This window comes from Pterocles gutturalis, unplaced genomic scaffold (assembly GCF_000699245.1).
Source record: "Pterocles gutturalis isolate BGI_N339 unplaced genomic scaffold, ASM69924v1 scaffold13192, whole genome shotgun sequence".
Taxonomy (NCBI): domain Eukaryota; kingdom Metazoa; phylum Chordata; class Aves; order Pterocliformes; family Pteroclidae; genus Pterocles; species Pterocles gutturalis.
The window spans coordinates 1-14317 of record NW_010112936.1 but is presented as its reverse complement, the minus strand read 5'-3'; the positions used below and the strand labels follow the sequence as shown (position 1 = coordinate 14317).

The 14317-nt window shown below is 39.5% G+C and overlaps 1 protein-coding gene across 1 annotated transcript in view; it reads left to right on the top strand.

Moving 5' to 3' along the window:
- LOC104462348 (DNA helicase MCM9-like) overlaps positions 1–14298 on the top strand; it is a gene marked incomplete at both ends in the record, with an annotated part of 86470 nt that extends 72172 nt beyond the window's left edge. Inside the window, 1 exon segment of the mRNA XM_010074260.1 lies at positions 14195–14298. Coding sequence (XP_010072562.1) covers positions 14195–14298 — 104 coding nt within the window.
- Positions 14299–14317: the final 19 nt, after the last annotated feature.

Here is a 14317-nt window from a genome sequence, read left to right as displayed (position 1 = left end):
TGCCAAGACACAGCATCCATTTCCAGCAGTAAATGTTATGCACACAATAGCTTTGCTGTCGGTGTGAAAACCTAGCTAGGAGGAGGCATAAAAGATCAGAACACATCCTCTGTGTGCAAAACTGTAGTCCAAAATATGTCTCATACTGGCAATTTGAAATAGATTGATTAGACAGGGTTGCATCCTAAGGCTTCATTGTCTGCCTGCATCAAATGTTACTTTCTTTTTCACTTGAACCATCTTCACATGTCTAAGGCACTAAAACTGCTTATGGTCCTTGGTCAAAAGAAGACAGCATTTGGAGGCAGGTTGACAGACAACAAACCTGACTATACGTTGTCCTCACACGGGTGAACAGTGGTTGGGAGAACATTAGGAGATACTGGAGCTGTTTGTCTTTATCCAGCTTGGAGCAGACAGTATTCCAGAGGTCATGCTTAAGCAAGCAGGAGATGTGAGGGACAGCAAGGGAAGATGGTACAGGACAAAGGAAAGCAGAGCCAGCAAAGTCTCAGTGCAAGGCAGTGTTAAAAGCTAATGCTAGGGAATGTGTTTGAGGTCAGTCACTACAGGAGGAACAAGACCCAAATACAGATCTGAATCCTCTGCCTTGTAGTTGGACCTTCACTGCATAGTCTGTAAATTGATTTAAAAGTGGTATAATTCCTTAGTGCAGAAGTATTTAATGTGTATGAGAATATTTCTCCAGCTTCATATAGTGAGGGACACATAAAATCTGATTTGAAAATAATATAGCGTGCAATGAATAAATGATATGCTCTGACATTTGGTGGTGTTTGTGAGATATAAGTCTATTTCTAGTGCAGTGTAGGCTTAAATAGCCAAGTGGTGTTTATAGGACATGGGTTGCTGCATTCCTTTTCAGTTTGCTAATATGCGCTAGTCTACTGAAGTAAGCCAGCCTTCCGCTGAGTAAACACATGGGACTGTTCATCTATAGGACAACGTGAATAAACCATCGTGCCTTCACTAGAGATGTATGCATACAACATGTCTTAAGCTGTGGAAAAATCAAACAAAATTTAAACTAATTGGCTATGCTCATTGGATACACTTTCAGCCTATATGCCTTAGTTTACCTAGTTGAAAGTTGAACTAAAAATAACCTGTAGCTGGAAAATCTTTGTGATGGACACTGTAAAATTCCAGCAAGATGGTTATGAAGCATAGATTATGCTTGTAAAACACTCTAGCATCTTTGTTTTAAATGTGTTTAAACCATAAGTGTTATTGTTTGTTTTACTGCTCCTCAATACTTTCAATATTTCACCATTACATTAAGAAATGGGGGCATGCCATTGGAAAACCATGGAAAACTTTATTCTGTAAAGTCCTCGAGCTGGAGCACAGATGCATGAGTTCTCTTGCACTGGTGAATACAATAAAGAGATGGGCATACTGAGCTGTGCAGTGTCACCACCAAGTAGTAGAGGTAGGGAAAAAATCATCTTTTATGATTGGACTGGCATTCAGTCACTGGAGAAAAAAAAAAAAAAAAAAAAAAAAAACTAAGACAATGGGTCAAATGTTAATGGTTCACCCTCTTCAAGATCATTTTGGCTTTTTACAAAGTGATTAGAAATCCAAAGTACTCTGGGAGATTGTGAGAGAGATTTGAATTGGAATGTAGATTCTGCTCTCAGTTTTACAGTGGTTCTCTTTCTCTACAGTGACCTGAACAACCCCCTAAAAAAGAATGAACTTTTCTAGGTGTAGTTGGTGCACCATTAGGAAGTATCAGGCTTTATTCAGAATCCTGCTTTCAGTCTCCAAAAATTCAAATTCTTTCTACTTTAAGGAGGTGCTGAGTCGAGTCCCTGATCCTTTCTTTTTGAATCTTGCTTGGGTAGTAGCTAAGTGGAAAGCTTCAACAAGTTCTGCTAAAGCAGCTCCCTCCTACCCTTTTACTGAGAATCATTTTATCTGAGATTATTGCTATGATCAGTTAACTAAGCCAGATAGAAGCATGCAGGCAGCCAAGGCACGATTTTCACCGGTAGCATCTGAATCTTCAGAAGGAAAATGTTAACATGTGGTACTATCTTGCCACTTGGAAATACATAATTGTGCTTGAACAGAATTTCACTGTGGAGGGGGGACTCTGTAAGTGGAATTGCAAACCTCCAGAAGTGGCTTCCTAATGGAAACAAGGACAGATCACAAACACGGCAACTAGAGTAGCTGCTTGATTGATTGTATTAATGCCCAGAAGGAAATATGTCCATTTCACTTGTTCTGTGGTTTTCCATTGTATCTTTCATTTAACAATGATCTATATACAAGGAAGGGTAAGGGCAGTGTGAGTTGGGGGAGGAAAATAATTGTCTTTAAGCAATGTCCTTTTGCTTTCAGACTAGCTGAGATTGTTTTCCCTCTTTCTTAGAAAACCCTATGTATAGCCAGTGAGCAGGGTCGGCTGCTTGGTTTGAATTTCTCTTTGTTTACTGTGACAAAAAAGACCTCAGCTTGTACGCAAACTGCAAAGCCTGGAGCAAGGATGTGTTTTGAAGGACAGGAACAGCTGAGCCTTCTGGAGGCTCTACAGTTTGCTGATTATTGTGGTCTCCAGGCTGATTTTGCTTACAGTTATATGTATACGAATTTTCTGCATATCCAATTTTATAAATTATTCCAAAGAGGTATCAGTATAATGCTACTCTCAAACTTCCCTCTCCCCCTCTCCAAGATGAAGAAATTGTCTCTCCAACACTGCATGTTACCAGAGCTTTCTTCTCGCCCTTTCTTTTCCTTCCTCCCTTCCCCTTTCCCTCTCCTTTTCCCTTTCCCTTTCTTTCCTTCTTTTTCTTTATTGCTTCCTTCCCTCTCCCTTTCTCTCCTTGCTTCTTTTTCTTTCTCTTTCTGTCTCTCTTTTTCTTTCCTTCTTTCCTTCTCTCCCTTTTTTCCTTTCACTTTCCTTCTCTCTATCTGCTTCTTTGCCTCTCATTTTTTGCCTTCTTTCTCATCCTCTCCCCCTTCTTTTTCTCTGTCCCATTCTTTCTTTCTCTCTTTTTCTCATTCATTCTCTGTGTTTTTTTATTCTCTTTCTGAAAGTCACTACCTTCTTACGGAGGAGACAAATAACCTTTACATTTTGTTTACTGCTTTCTGAAACACTTTGTACAAAGACAGCTCATGATCTAAATGCCTGTTTTGCTGATAGTTCTTTTGACCCTATCTAAGTTTAGCAAATCACTCATCAGCTTAATTTGGAACAGGATTGGGCCCCCAAGATGGATTTCAGTTCTGACTGCCCAGACTGCATGAAAGCAGGCAAGGAAAGAAAGACTCATCAATCTACTTATCTGTCTGCCTAAAACACTTACATTAAAGAAAGCTTGAACAGTTTCTGAACTCAAGAGCTTTTGAGGAGAACATGAAAACTCTAGAAGCTGATACTGACACATTTCTGAAACGACATTACCTCATAGTGCAGATAGATGGTTCTTTGTAGCATCCAGAAAATCATATTTGAGTGTTGCTATTTAGTGAGAACCGACAGCGCATTTCATGCTGTTCGAGAGGCAAATGAAAACTCAGGGCCTCCTACCAGGAGCCTGTTTCTTATTTCTGAAAAGCTAACTATGCTTTAATTGTGGTCTGGAAGTTAATGTTATTTCAGAATTGTCTTCTTAATTATCTCCATTCTATTCTGCAAATGTGGAAAATCACCCTCTTTATTACATTGCCCATGACTCTCTTCATTACCATCTGCTAAGGTTGAAAAAACTGTTATGAGCTCACTGCTAATTTCAACTTCTTTTCCCTTTTTGGGGGGAAAAAACCCCACAATCCAAACAGAGAACAACCCATCTGTGTAGCTACTGAACAACTTACCCTGCTGTAATAAAGAACCCCTTTCAGAGACATAAGTCAATACTTCTGCTTAGGTCAGCCAAGAGGAATTGTCTTTTCATGGGTACATCCTACATCCATCTCTTCTTTCCAAGGGAAAACTGTTTTCTCTAGGCAACCTGATACTCTGCCAGCCAGAAAACCCGTGGTGTTTGAAAAATTAAAGCTGCCTTTAATAAAAACCTCTTTTCTAATCTAACGGTTCTTTCTCTATTAGCCAGCTACGTAGTGTTAGTGTTCAGAAAATAGTATTTTAAAATATTATGAAAACAGTAATTTTCTAAAAAGTACGTTCACTTTTAACTACATCTACTCTTTGTGGCTTTTTCTAATAGCTATGCACAGCATAGAAGTAATTGGAGTGTTTGGATTCTCACTATATATTTTTAAAGGAATTTAATTTAAATGCTAGACTTGAAACCAGTTAGTAATAATTACATCACTGTTACAACAAAATCAATTTTTAGCAAAACCTCGGCTTACTAAGCTATGAATAAACAATTCTATGGGTAGCAAGGACATTTAGCATTGTGTAACAAGGAAGCATTAAAACTGGAGAGCCCTGAACTTCCTTCCCAACTCTATAGTGGGCTGTTGTGCACCCAGTTCTCATCATCTTTGAAACGGTCACAACAGGACTCGCTCCCACCAGTTTGGAAGTGATGTCTCAAAGTGCAAGGCAGAGTAAGAGTGAAAGATTCTGAGGAGGGGCTACATACCATGAAGGTCTAGAGGGACAGATAATTTACACCATCTCTTTGAAAGCCTCAACACACACATGTACTATCACAAATAACTCTTACATTTGCCAGTTACTTCTGCAGGTACTAGTAACCCACTAAATGGTTTGCCTGCTCACTTACAGTAGCTGAACAGGACTGAAGCTGTTGGCAGTGCCTGCATCAAAACTGAAATCTGATGAAAGGATTTGTGATGTGTGTACTGAACAGGGGTGGACCTGCATCACGCTCATTTCTCATCCAGCAAATGGTGCTTCCCAACACCGTGACATCTTTACAGGGACAGGTCTCTCTCTTTTCTGTGCTGAGCACTAAGCCCAGCTATGTCTGCCACTCTTATGTTGAATTTGTAACAGTGTGACTGACTGTCAAATCTTAGGAAATTCTGTGGAGCTAGCTTTGTATTTAAAAATAGAGCTGCTGAGAGTTGATGGGGGAAGAGCATGTTCAGAAATCTGGCTTTTTGTTCTTTGCCAAATGATCCCACTCTCTCTCAGGCAGATTTTGCAAAGAGCTCACAATATGGAAGGACTAGGGCTTGGGAAAACCTGACCCCAAGTTCCTTCAAAAATACAGTCTTCTGGGATGGTAAACTGTATTATTAAGCTGCACAACTAATTGGATTATTAGTTCTACAGTCCTAATGTGCTTATTCATCCTGTATATAATAACTAGAGTTGGTGCTGAGGTCCAGCCAGTCAATGTGTTCTTTTTCAAGCCTTTGCAAGTGGATTCAGGGACCCTGCAGGTGTGTCAAGCAGCACATCCCCGCACACCAGAGCCACAGGAACCCTGAGCCCTTGTCTTCTTCTGCACTGAACTAATAACTCTTGTCTCTGCCCTTTTTTTGGTAAATCCAACCATAGCACATCATGTAGCTTTTAAGTTCGTATTGTGCTGCTCCAAATGGAAATACTATCAGGCAGACAGGACCTGCTGTATGCACCCCATGTCACGTGCTGTGGAAACGTCTGAAGTGGCTGAGGTCCAGGGGCAGTAAAACCCTATATTGCAATCATTGCTTGGGATAGCAGAAAAGATTTCTGTGACCAGCTGTACATATGGTTCATCAGGACTCTGCAAGACAGTCCTTTTCAGTGACTGCTCGCTTATATTTTAAATGAATGAGTCTGTAGCAAACTAGTCTCTTAGAATACGGTCCTGTTTGAGTACCTATATATACTTCATGCAAAATTATATTTAAAAATCATATGGAAGATTATGTTAAAAAACCCAGTGAGGGAAAAATAGGGACTTAATCAGATAAAGAAACACAACTCACAGCCCCTCAAACTAGATAGTTGGATCTGTTTGACCAATAAATTGACTTGCTAGCCCAATGGAAGTTCCTGTATTTACTAACTTATCTCCTTTTTTCAAAGAAGGAACTAAACTGCCAACATTTTGTTTTCATCTGTGTTCACCCAAATTTGAATTTGTAATAGGTTGTGTTTTGTTTGTGATGGTGAGCTTTGAGAGGGTTATGTGAGGGAAACAAAATGTTGATAATTCGTCTGAATTTTAGAACTTTGGAACTGATGTGAAAATCTTGCAAGGTAAAGCTTTGTTCTGAAAATTTAATGTGCCTCATGATGATATGATGACATTTTTTCTAGTGATTTTAAAAAGTTTCTGTAGGTGCGGTTTCAGCAATTAAAGCATGATGCAGCAAATGCTAAATATAGACTCAAGTAAAATGGTTGGTAGTTTTTGTTTTACATAGCTCAGTTTTCTTACCTCTGTGCAAGGGAGACTGGTTTACTTAAATTGAAATATATAAACTCAAGGATATATAGCACCGAGGAGGTATTATTGTTTGATTATGTTCTGCTTTTAGACTTTGTTACATACTTTCAGGGTTTTAGTTCTTTCAGATTAGAGGTCTATTAGAGTCAACTTTCAGAGGTCACATATTTATGCGTTAAACTTGTGTCTTCTTGCATACTGGTAACACCTGAAAACAGCAACATATAAATGCAGCAAATGTTGTGGTTTTGGAATATGTGATTCAATTTATAATTTTTAAAATTAGTTCTTGAGTTCCACCCTTAATACAGTGCAAAATACATGCTTTTCTTGTGTTTTCAGTCCAAATTGTGTTAGCTTATCCTTGCGGCAATTATCTGCAAACACAAGAGTGAAAGAGAAGTAATATTCACATGCATTTAAAGATACTTTATTATAGCAGTCTGTTTCCTTTTAATGTCTTTCTCATTTTTCTGTCCTATCTTTTAAACGTAGTGGCTGTGCTAAGCAAAGATCTTGTCATGGTGACTGCTGGAGATGCATTCCAGCTGGGCCAACATTGTGATGGTTTCACATAATGTAAGCTCAGTGGTGTCTTCCAGTGAGGACTTCCATGAATAAACTGACTTCATGGAGCATTCACTGGAGTAGCTTGCAGATGGGAGTTTTGCGTATGACTGTCTCTTGTACTTTCTTCATGCCTATTTGTTTCTATCCATTTTAGCTTCCTGCACTGCTTGCCATGTCCTGTTTCAGTATATTTTTCGCTCTCCATAATTTTCACATTGGGAGCATATACATAATGCTGTTTTGTAAGGATGCAGCCAGTTCCAAACTTTTAGATAGGCTATATATTACTTCCCATGAATGCATTTTGTTTGGGTGGTTCAGGCTACTTACCTTGTGAACAGATGGCAACTGGTCTTATTCAGAAGCTAGGGGAAGTTCCCGTGTTCCAGATTAAGCTTCAGATGCTTGGCTCAGAAGGCAGTAATGATGAGAACTGAATGGTTAAAATATAAAGCATATTTGTACCACACCATCCTGCATTAACCAGAAAATTGGAATTATGATTCTTCAATTAATTTTAATTGATTTAACCAGATATTCTTATTTGAGGTATTAGAATGGTACACCGGTGCACTATGTGGTGTGCAATTCTTAAACCATGGGATTCATGAATTAGTGGGACAGTCCCCAACAATTTAAGCAGCAATACTTAAACTTTTATGCTTCTTTTATGTATGAGCATTTAAAGTCACATGCTGACTTAGAAGCTCAATTCATGCTGACTTAGAAGCTCAATTTCTTCATGTTTTCTCTGCAACCAGAGATCAGGTTGCATGTTTACTGAAAAGCCACCCATATCAATTTGGTCACTCAAGCAATGCGTTAAAAGTGGAATACTAGAAAACAATCTTACAGCCAAGCCAGAGTTGTAAAGTTACTTTTAATAAACACTGTTGTCTGTGTTAATTTTAAGTCAAAAGCAGAACAATCTAAGGATACTGTGGTGGGTTCATATGTATGTCATATAATAACCCTGAGGTCCCGTGAAACAAATCTGGTGGGCACTGTGGTCAGTACAAACTAGTACAGTCCCCTTGTTGCGTTTCAGGCATTTTCCACCTTTTTTCGGTGAGCTGGGTATGTCTGAAAAAGTGTGTGCTAATATATATATCAGTTTACTGTGAGGATCTTACTAAAAAGACTGAAGGATATGAAACACAGGATAGAAGCAAGTTGTGCTTTGCAGTCTCAGGCATAACAAACCCAGAATGTGTTTTATAAGTCTGCCTGTTGTGCACACCGGGAAGTTCCCAGCAGTGCCATGGCCGATGGCTGCCGGCCCTTGTGCGCCGTACAGGGAGCAGGCTGGTTCTGAGACATCTGCAACCGGTGTGCTGGGTGGGTCTAAATGTGTCCTTTTAAGCTGGATTTTGTTCCACTGGCATAGAATACACAGTCATTTCAGGCATTAACCTCTCACTGTTGAGAGAAAACAAAGTATTATAATACTGCCACATTATTATAGTATATAGTAGTGAATTACTGTAGAATCAATGTCAGTGTTTTTTGTAGAATAAGTCAATGGAGGAAAAAATGGGGCAGGAAGCTTCATGTAGTTAATTGTATTTATAGTTAAAACATTAAATAAATTTTTCCATCTGACTTTTACATATGTGCATATGACAGCACTGAGCTGACTAAACTGAGCACTGGCGCAACTCCATTGACTTTACTGAAATTTCATCCCTTTGCAGCAGCCCTGGGTTTGGCTCCAACACAAGTGACCAGATCATTTTCTGACTGGTAATGCTCATAGGTTGTATTTCTGACTCGGAGTAAACAAACTACATATTTCAGGCTATAAGCAGATAATGGGGGCCATTTGGAAGAAACTTCCATTTCCAAATATTCAAACAATGTTGCATCACTGGCTGTCTGTGCTCTAGTGTGTTTGGCCTCCCTGTACACAAATCACTTGTAGTGTTAAATTCTGTATTACTCAAAAGTTATAGAATTCAGCAGGGATGTTTGTTGCAAAAGGAAAACAGGATTTATTGCTTTCTGTGCCAAGGTGGAAATGGAGCAGGGAACCTCACTGCACAGTCTGAACCTTTGTTTCAGTGACTGCCTACAGGGGGAATGCTTTTGATTAACCTTTAAAGCAGGTAGGTTTTAAACAGGTCAGGCTAAATGCTGTTTTGTGCTTCTAATATGGCAGTTACTTCACATCTGAGGTGGAGTTTAACCTACATTAAAAAAAGCTTAAAAAAACTATAAATTATTGTATAGCAATATCATCCAATGCTTCATCCTTTTGCACTAATTTGTCTGTATAACACGGAGTCAGACAGGGCTGCCTTGAAGTAAAATGTCAACTGTAGAAATACAAGCATCACCAGCAGCAGTTGGGTTGAAAATCTGAACTGCAGCACTGCTGAGGCTTTTTAGGCTTTAGCATAAGTTTTAACGCAGAAAAGTAAATCAAAAAAGTTCAGTATTTTGATAATCCCAAACTGAAAGGGTTTTGGTATAACCATTTTGAAACTGAATTGTGCCTGCCTGGTTTGATGACAGGTAGCACAGCTATCTCACGCCTTCATTTGCTTCGTTTTGCTGGTATTTCTCTCTAAGAATACCAAAGAATACTATCAAGCACAAATTATCATTTTTTATTATTAGACAAAGAAACTTTTAGACTGAACAGGTCAGATATGACCTTCATCAGATGTTTTAGCATCATAACAGATGTAGAATATCACCAAGAGGTCTTAGACATACTGGGGAAAAAAAGGATGGATGCTCCTAAAATCAGGTAGTATGTTCATGGAAAGTGAAGGTGACTCGAGTGGGCTCAAGACGAAACTTGGAGAGATTATAAATAAGTCATGCAACATGAGTAGGAGAAACAATTTTTAAAAAATACTTTTTGTCAAAGTGTTACATTCTTTCAGGAAGTCAGACATGTCAGAGAGTCCCACAAGTGCTAGGGGAAGAGGCTAGCTCCTCCAGTACAGGCAGTCTGGCTCTTAAATACGTTAGGAGACAACCCTGGATGCCTGGGAGAAGGTGGTTGCCTGCCTGCGGTGTGTAGGTTTTCATATATTCTCTCCATCCCCTCCCAAAGCATTTGTATTTCCCCTTCTTTCCCACTGCCTTTGGGAGAGGAGGAGATGGAGAAAAGGGAAGGCAGAATGGCAGAACTCAAGTTTCCCCTTGAGAAAAACACACCTGGGAAATTCCTGATTATCTTCACAAGTTACTGGTTAGATGTCACTGGATCCCAACCCCTGCATATGTTCTTCTTTCTGTGGTATCAGAGCTGATGACACAGAGTTGATTTAAGTAGTTCAGACATATTTTTAAATCATATGACAAAAAAGGTGTTTGTCCCACCCACCAGTAATGAACCATGTAAAATCCCTGACTCCCAATGGTTTTCTAGCAACGACGTAAATCAAAACATTTTCAGGCTGAGATTATCATGTGAAAATCTGATTCTGAAATCCGTAACATTAAGAAGAATCTGAAATTTCAGGAGGCTGGTAATAAACCATAGCTATGGCAACAACAAGCTGCTTGGGTTTCCCTCTCTCTTGTGGTATAAGCTGTTCCTGAAAGCGCAGGGCAAAGCAGATTCAAGGCGGTATCAATTTGTGTTCTTTCGTGAAAGACGTGCACTCTCGTTTGCCTGTAGAAAAAGCAAAAATAAAAACGTTGCATACACCATGTTAGTTCATGACACCTGCTTTCCAGATATTAGGTGACGCAGTTTATTGTTAATGCTATACAGTGCACGCAAGGTACTTTCTGTCTTTTGTAGGTAAGCCTGCCCCTAACAGCAGGGGTGCAGTTTATTAGGTAAACTAATCTCTTCTTAATTACAGTGACACCCAATAGAGCTTAACTTCTTGCTTTGTAACATACATAGTTATTTTTTGCAAAGCAGGAGGAATTGCTCTAAGGCTTCTTAAAGGCTGCTTAGATTTTGCTAGGACACAGTGTTCAACTGAAAAAGTTGTGGGTGGAGAAAAAGGATTTCTGTAGTTAGTGAAGCAACTCAATAACTGAAAATTTGTGATTTTAATTTCAAAATAATTTACAATATGGATGTGCTTGCAGAAATGTTGCTGTTGTTTTTTGATAGAATGCACGCATGCTTGATGTCTTAGGGGAAACTGTCTGCATTCTCTTAGAACAATGTTCAGGTATTTAGCGTTCAGGTTCTTCTAATAATCTTTTAATTCTATCAAATGTGAAAGCAAGTGTGTAGAATAAATATTGAATATTGAATACATTTCTGGCTTTAATAAAAGAAAAATGCTGCTTTCAGAGGTTATTCTTCAGCTTAATTCCATTTAGAGTATTATGTTTTTATTCAGGAAAAAAAAAAAAAAAGAGATGTCATTTCTCAATCTGGAAATAGATCACCAACCCTTGGGTAAAATGTGCTGCAATTGACCTTAATGAGACAGCATCTGCCTATTAGCAGTGCTTAAGCTGTTACTTTCTGTTGTTATTTTTCTTTGTTGACTCTGCCAAGAGGGTGGAGTTTGTGTCAGAAGATCATGAGGAAAGAAGTGGGGAGAAGGCTTTTTAGACGGTAAGAACTGAGTCCATTCATTGTCTAGGGCATCACATTTCACAATAATCCAGGGACACAGGCTGTTTCCACTTACTGTTGATTCATGTGTAAGGTTACATGAGTTTTCCCTTGTACCACACTGCCATTTTCTGTAAGTATGGAGACCTTTATACCCTTCTTGAGTGGGGCAGTACTGAAACACAGATTGCCACGCTCCTGATTATTATCAACCCAAGAGATGCAAGAGGTGATAAGCTAATGCAAGTCATCTTAGTGTATGTAGGCTCCATCAGGCACAGAGGGACAAATGCACGTAGAATGGACCGGAGCCAGTACTACCCACCACTTCTGCATGGTTGGGCCTCGTAGGTGGGACAACAGAGACTTGTTAAGAAGAGAGGCTTGGGAAGTCCTCAGGGCCCGCTGCATCCTAAAGTTGATATCCACGTGAAAGCAGTGGTTTGCTTCAGCAGCACTAAACAGCATAAACTCATCTCTGCAGGAGGTCCAAGCCAGTTAGCATACTGTTTAAAGAGGTTTTTTTAAAATCTAAACCGAATACTACTCCTGGTCTAGAACTGTGTACATAAGGGGATGTAAAACATTGCTGGATAGTGAATTAAGCATTGAATAAAGCATTAACAAGCTAAATTTATTCATAGAGTAAAACTACTGCCTTCAGTTTGGCCTCTTTTCCAGACAGATACACCGAGGTTAGTGAAAAGCTTTACTAATTACATTTAGTTTCTATAAAAATAACTTAAAATCCAATCAAAAGGATGAACGTGTCTCAGGTTCTGTTATCTGACTGCTTAAATTTAAGCATGTTTTTTTTTCTTTCTGCTCTGAGCAGCAGCACTGTCAAAGCACAGATGCCCCAGTGGGGACACCTTGGAAGACACGGCGTTGCTGTTGGAGATTATTCAGCCAGACTACCTGGTCGTGTTCTGCCACCTTCATGTTGGTCTTTTTATCTGCTTTTTTCCCCTGGGGTATTGTTCATTATCAGAGAGGAGATACAAAGGAAACCATAAAAGCTTCCGTGAATGGCAATACCAAGGTACATAAAAACGCTGCAGTGACATTTATTAGGAGATGGAAGAACTGTTATCACACCCTTTCCAGGCATGCAGCTTTCTGGGGCTGTGATATGCCTCTGGATTCTTGCAGCTGCATTACAGGACAGCATCACAAACTCCAGAGCTCAGCAGTGATGAGGTAATTTTTCTCCTTGCTTGCTGCTGGATGCCTTCCTCTTCGTCATATTCAGATTCCTCACAGCTCCACTATGTCCTCCTGTAAATACCCTAAGTAGACATGCTTGTCCAACAAAATAGCATGCAAGAAATCTTACATGCAGACAAGTCCTTTAAAGAGGCCTTGAACTAAGCTGTTTACATGTTTCTTGGTGTTGTTTTGCAAGATACTTTAGCTTTTCTTCTTATATTCAGGTTTACCTACCTTGCTCTCGTAACATTCTTTGATGTTGAAGTTGGCTTCAGGGTTGAAAGGCTGGACAATTTCACTGAGGTGTTGTAAGCAATAATTTATTTTCTCGCATTGGTCTTCTACTGTAAGCCAGTATTTGTGGTTGAAAATACTTCCAATCTTTTTTTCATTCAGAGGACCTCTAGCAACAGTCTGAAGGTTTTGATGAGATCTCCTGGCGTTTTAGTATTTGGGGGTTTTATTCATTATTTTGTAACTTTTTGAAGCCTGTGTTTCTACAACTCTCCCTACAAAACACCCAGTGACAGTTATGCTCCATAGTTAAAACGAGCTGGGGAGGAATGCATGTCATGTCATACGTAAAGACTTTATATAGATAAGAAAGAGAATGAAATAACAATATGCAGCATTTCTACATGCTCATTCCAGTGCTTCTGAGGCCTCTCTTCTACTGAGTACATTACGAATACCCAGCTAGGCATAAATAAAATATGACTTGTGCTGAAATATAACATATAACTTTCCAAAGAGATAAAACCTACTCTGAGATCATCAGCTACTAATGAAAAATGTAGTGTTTGAACACAGATATGACTTATTGATTGTGAACGTTTCCACATGAACACAGAACTGCTCCTGTTTCACCTCACCTCCCTAAGGTGTCATGTCCATCATACTCTGCAATACTGTCTAAAAGCCTTGCTTTTCTTATCTTGGTGGTGGTGGTGGGTTTGTAATTTTGGGGATGGTTACACTGAAGTCAGAAGCTGTCCAAGTATTTTCTCCTTCTGTTTATGTTTTTATCTGACAATGTGGATTGCTGATCCAGTCAGGTTACAGTTGTTCAGAAGGCAGTTTACAATGGGGACCACTGGGCTGCAGTTGCAAACAACAGTAACACAAAGGCTGCTATTGCAGAATTATCTCTCAAAGTCCTTGGAGCAGACTCAAAGCAGCTAGAGGGAGGGGGAAGCCTCTTAACTGAGTTTGAATTATTGCTGACTGGAGCATTTTGTTTCCAGTCCTGTGGCTTAAACTTTAGGATGACACTGAGAATCTTTTGGTGGAATCTTTCATCATTCAAATGAATGTTACAATTCTTCTTTCTTTCTACTTTTTGTTACTAAAACAAGACAGTACAGGAAAATCATGATTTTATTATCAACTCGACTCGTCTGCACATACTGGCCTTGGGTACTTCAAACGCTGTAACGCTGGAGTAAGGCATTTCACTTTTCCAATTATCTTTATACCCAATTAAGTGCTTTCAGTTAAGCGGTTTCCCTGTTGACAGTTACACACCGTTGCTAATTGGCCGCTGCCTCGATCCCAGGCCAAGCGGGCAGGAACCCGCGGGGCTCATTCGCGTCCGGGGGCGCCTCGTGGGCAACCGAACCGGTAAGTTTCCAAACCCGAG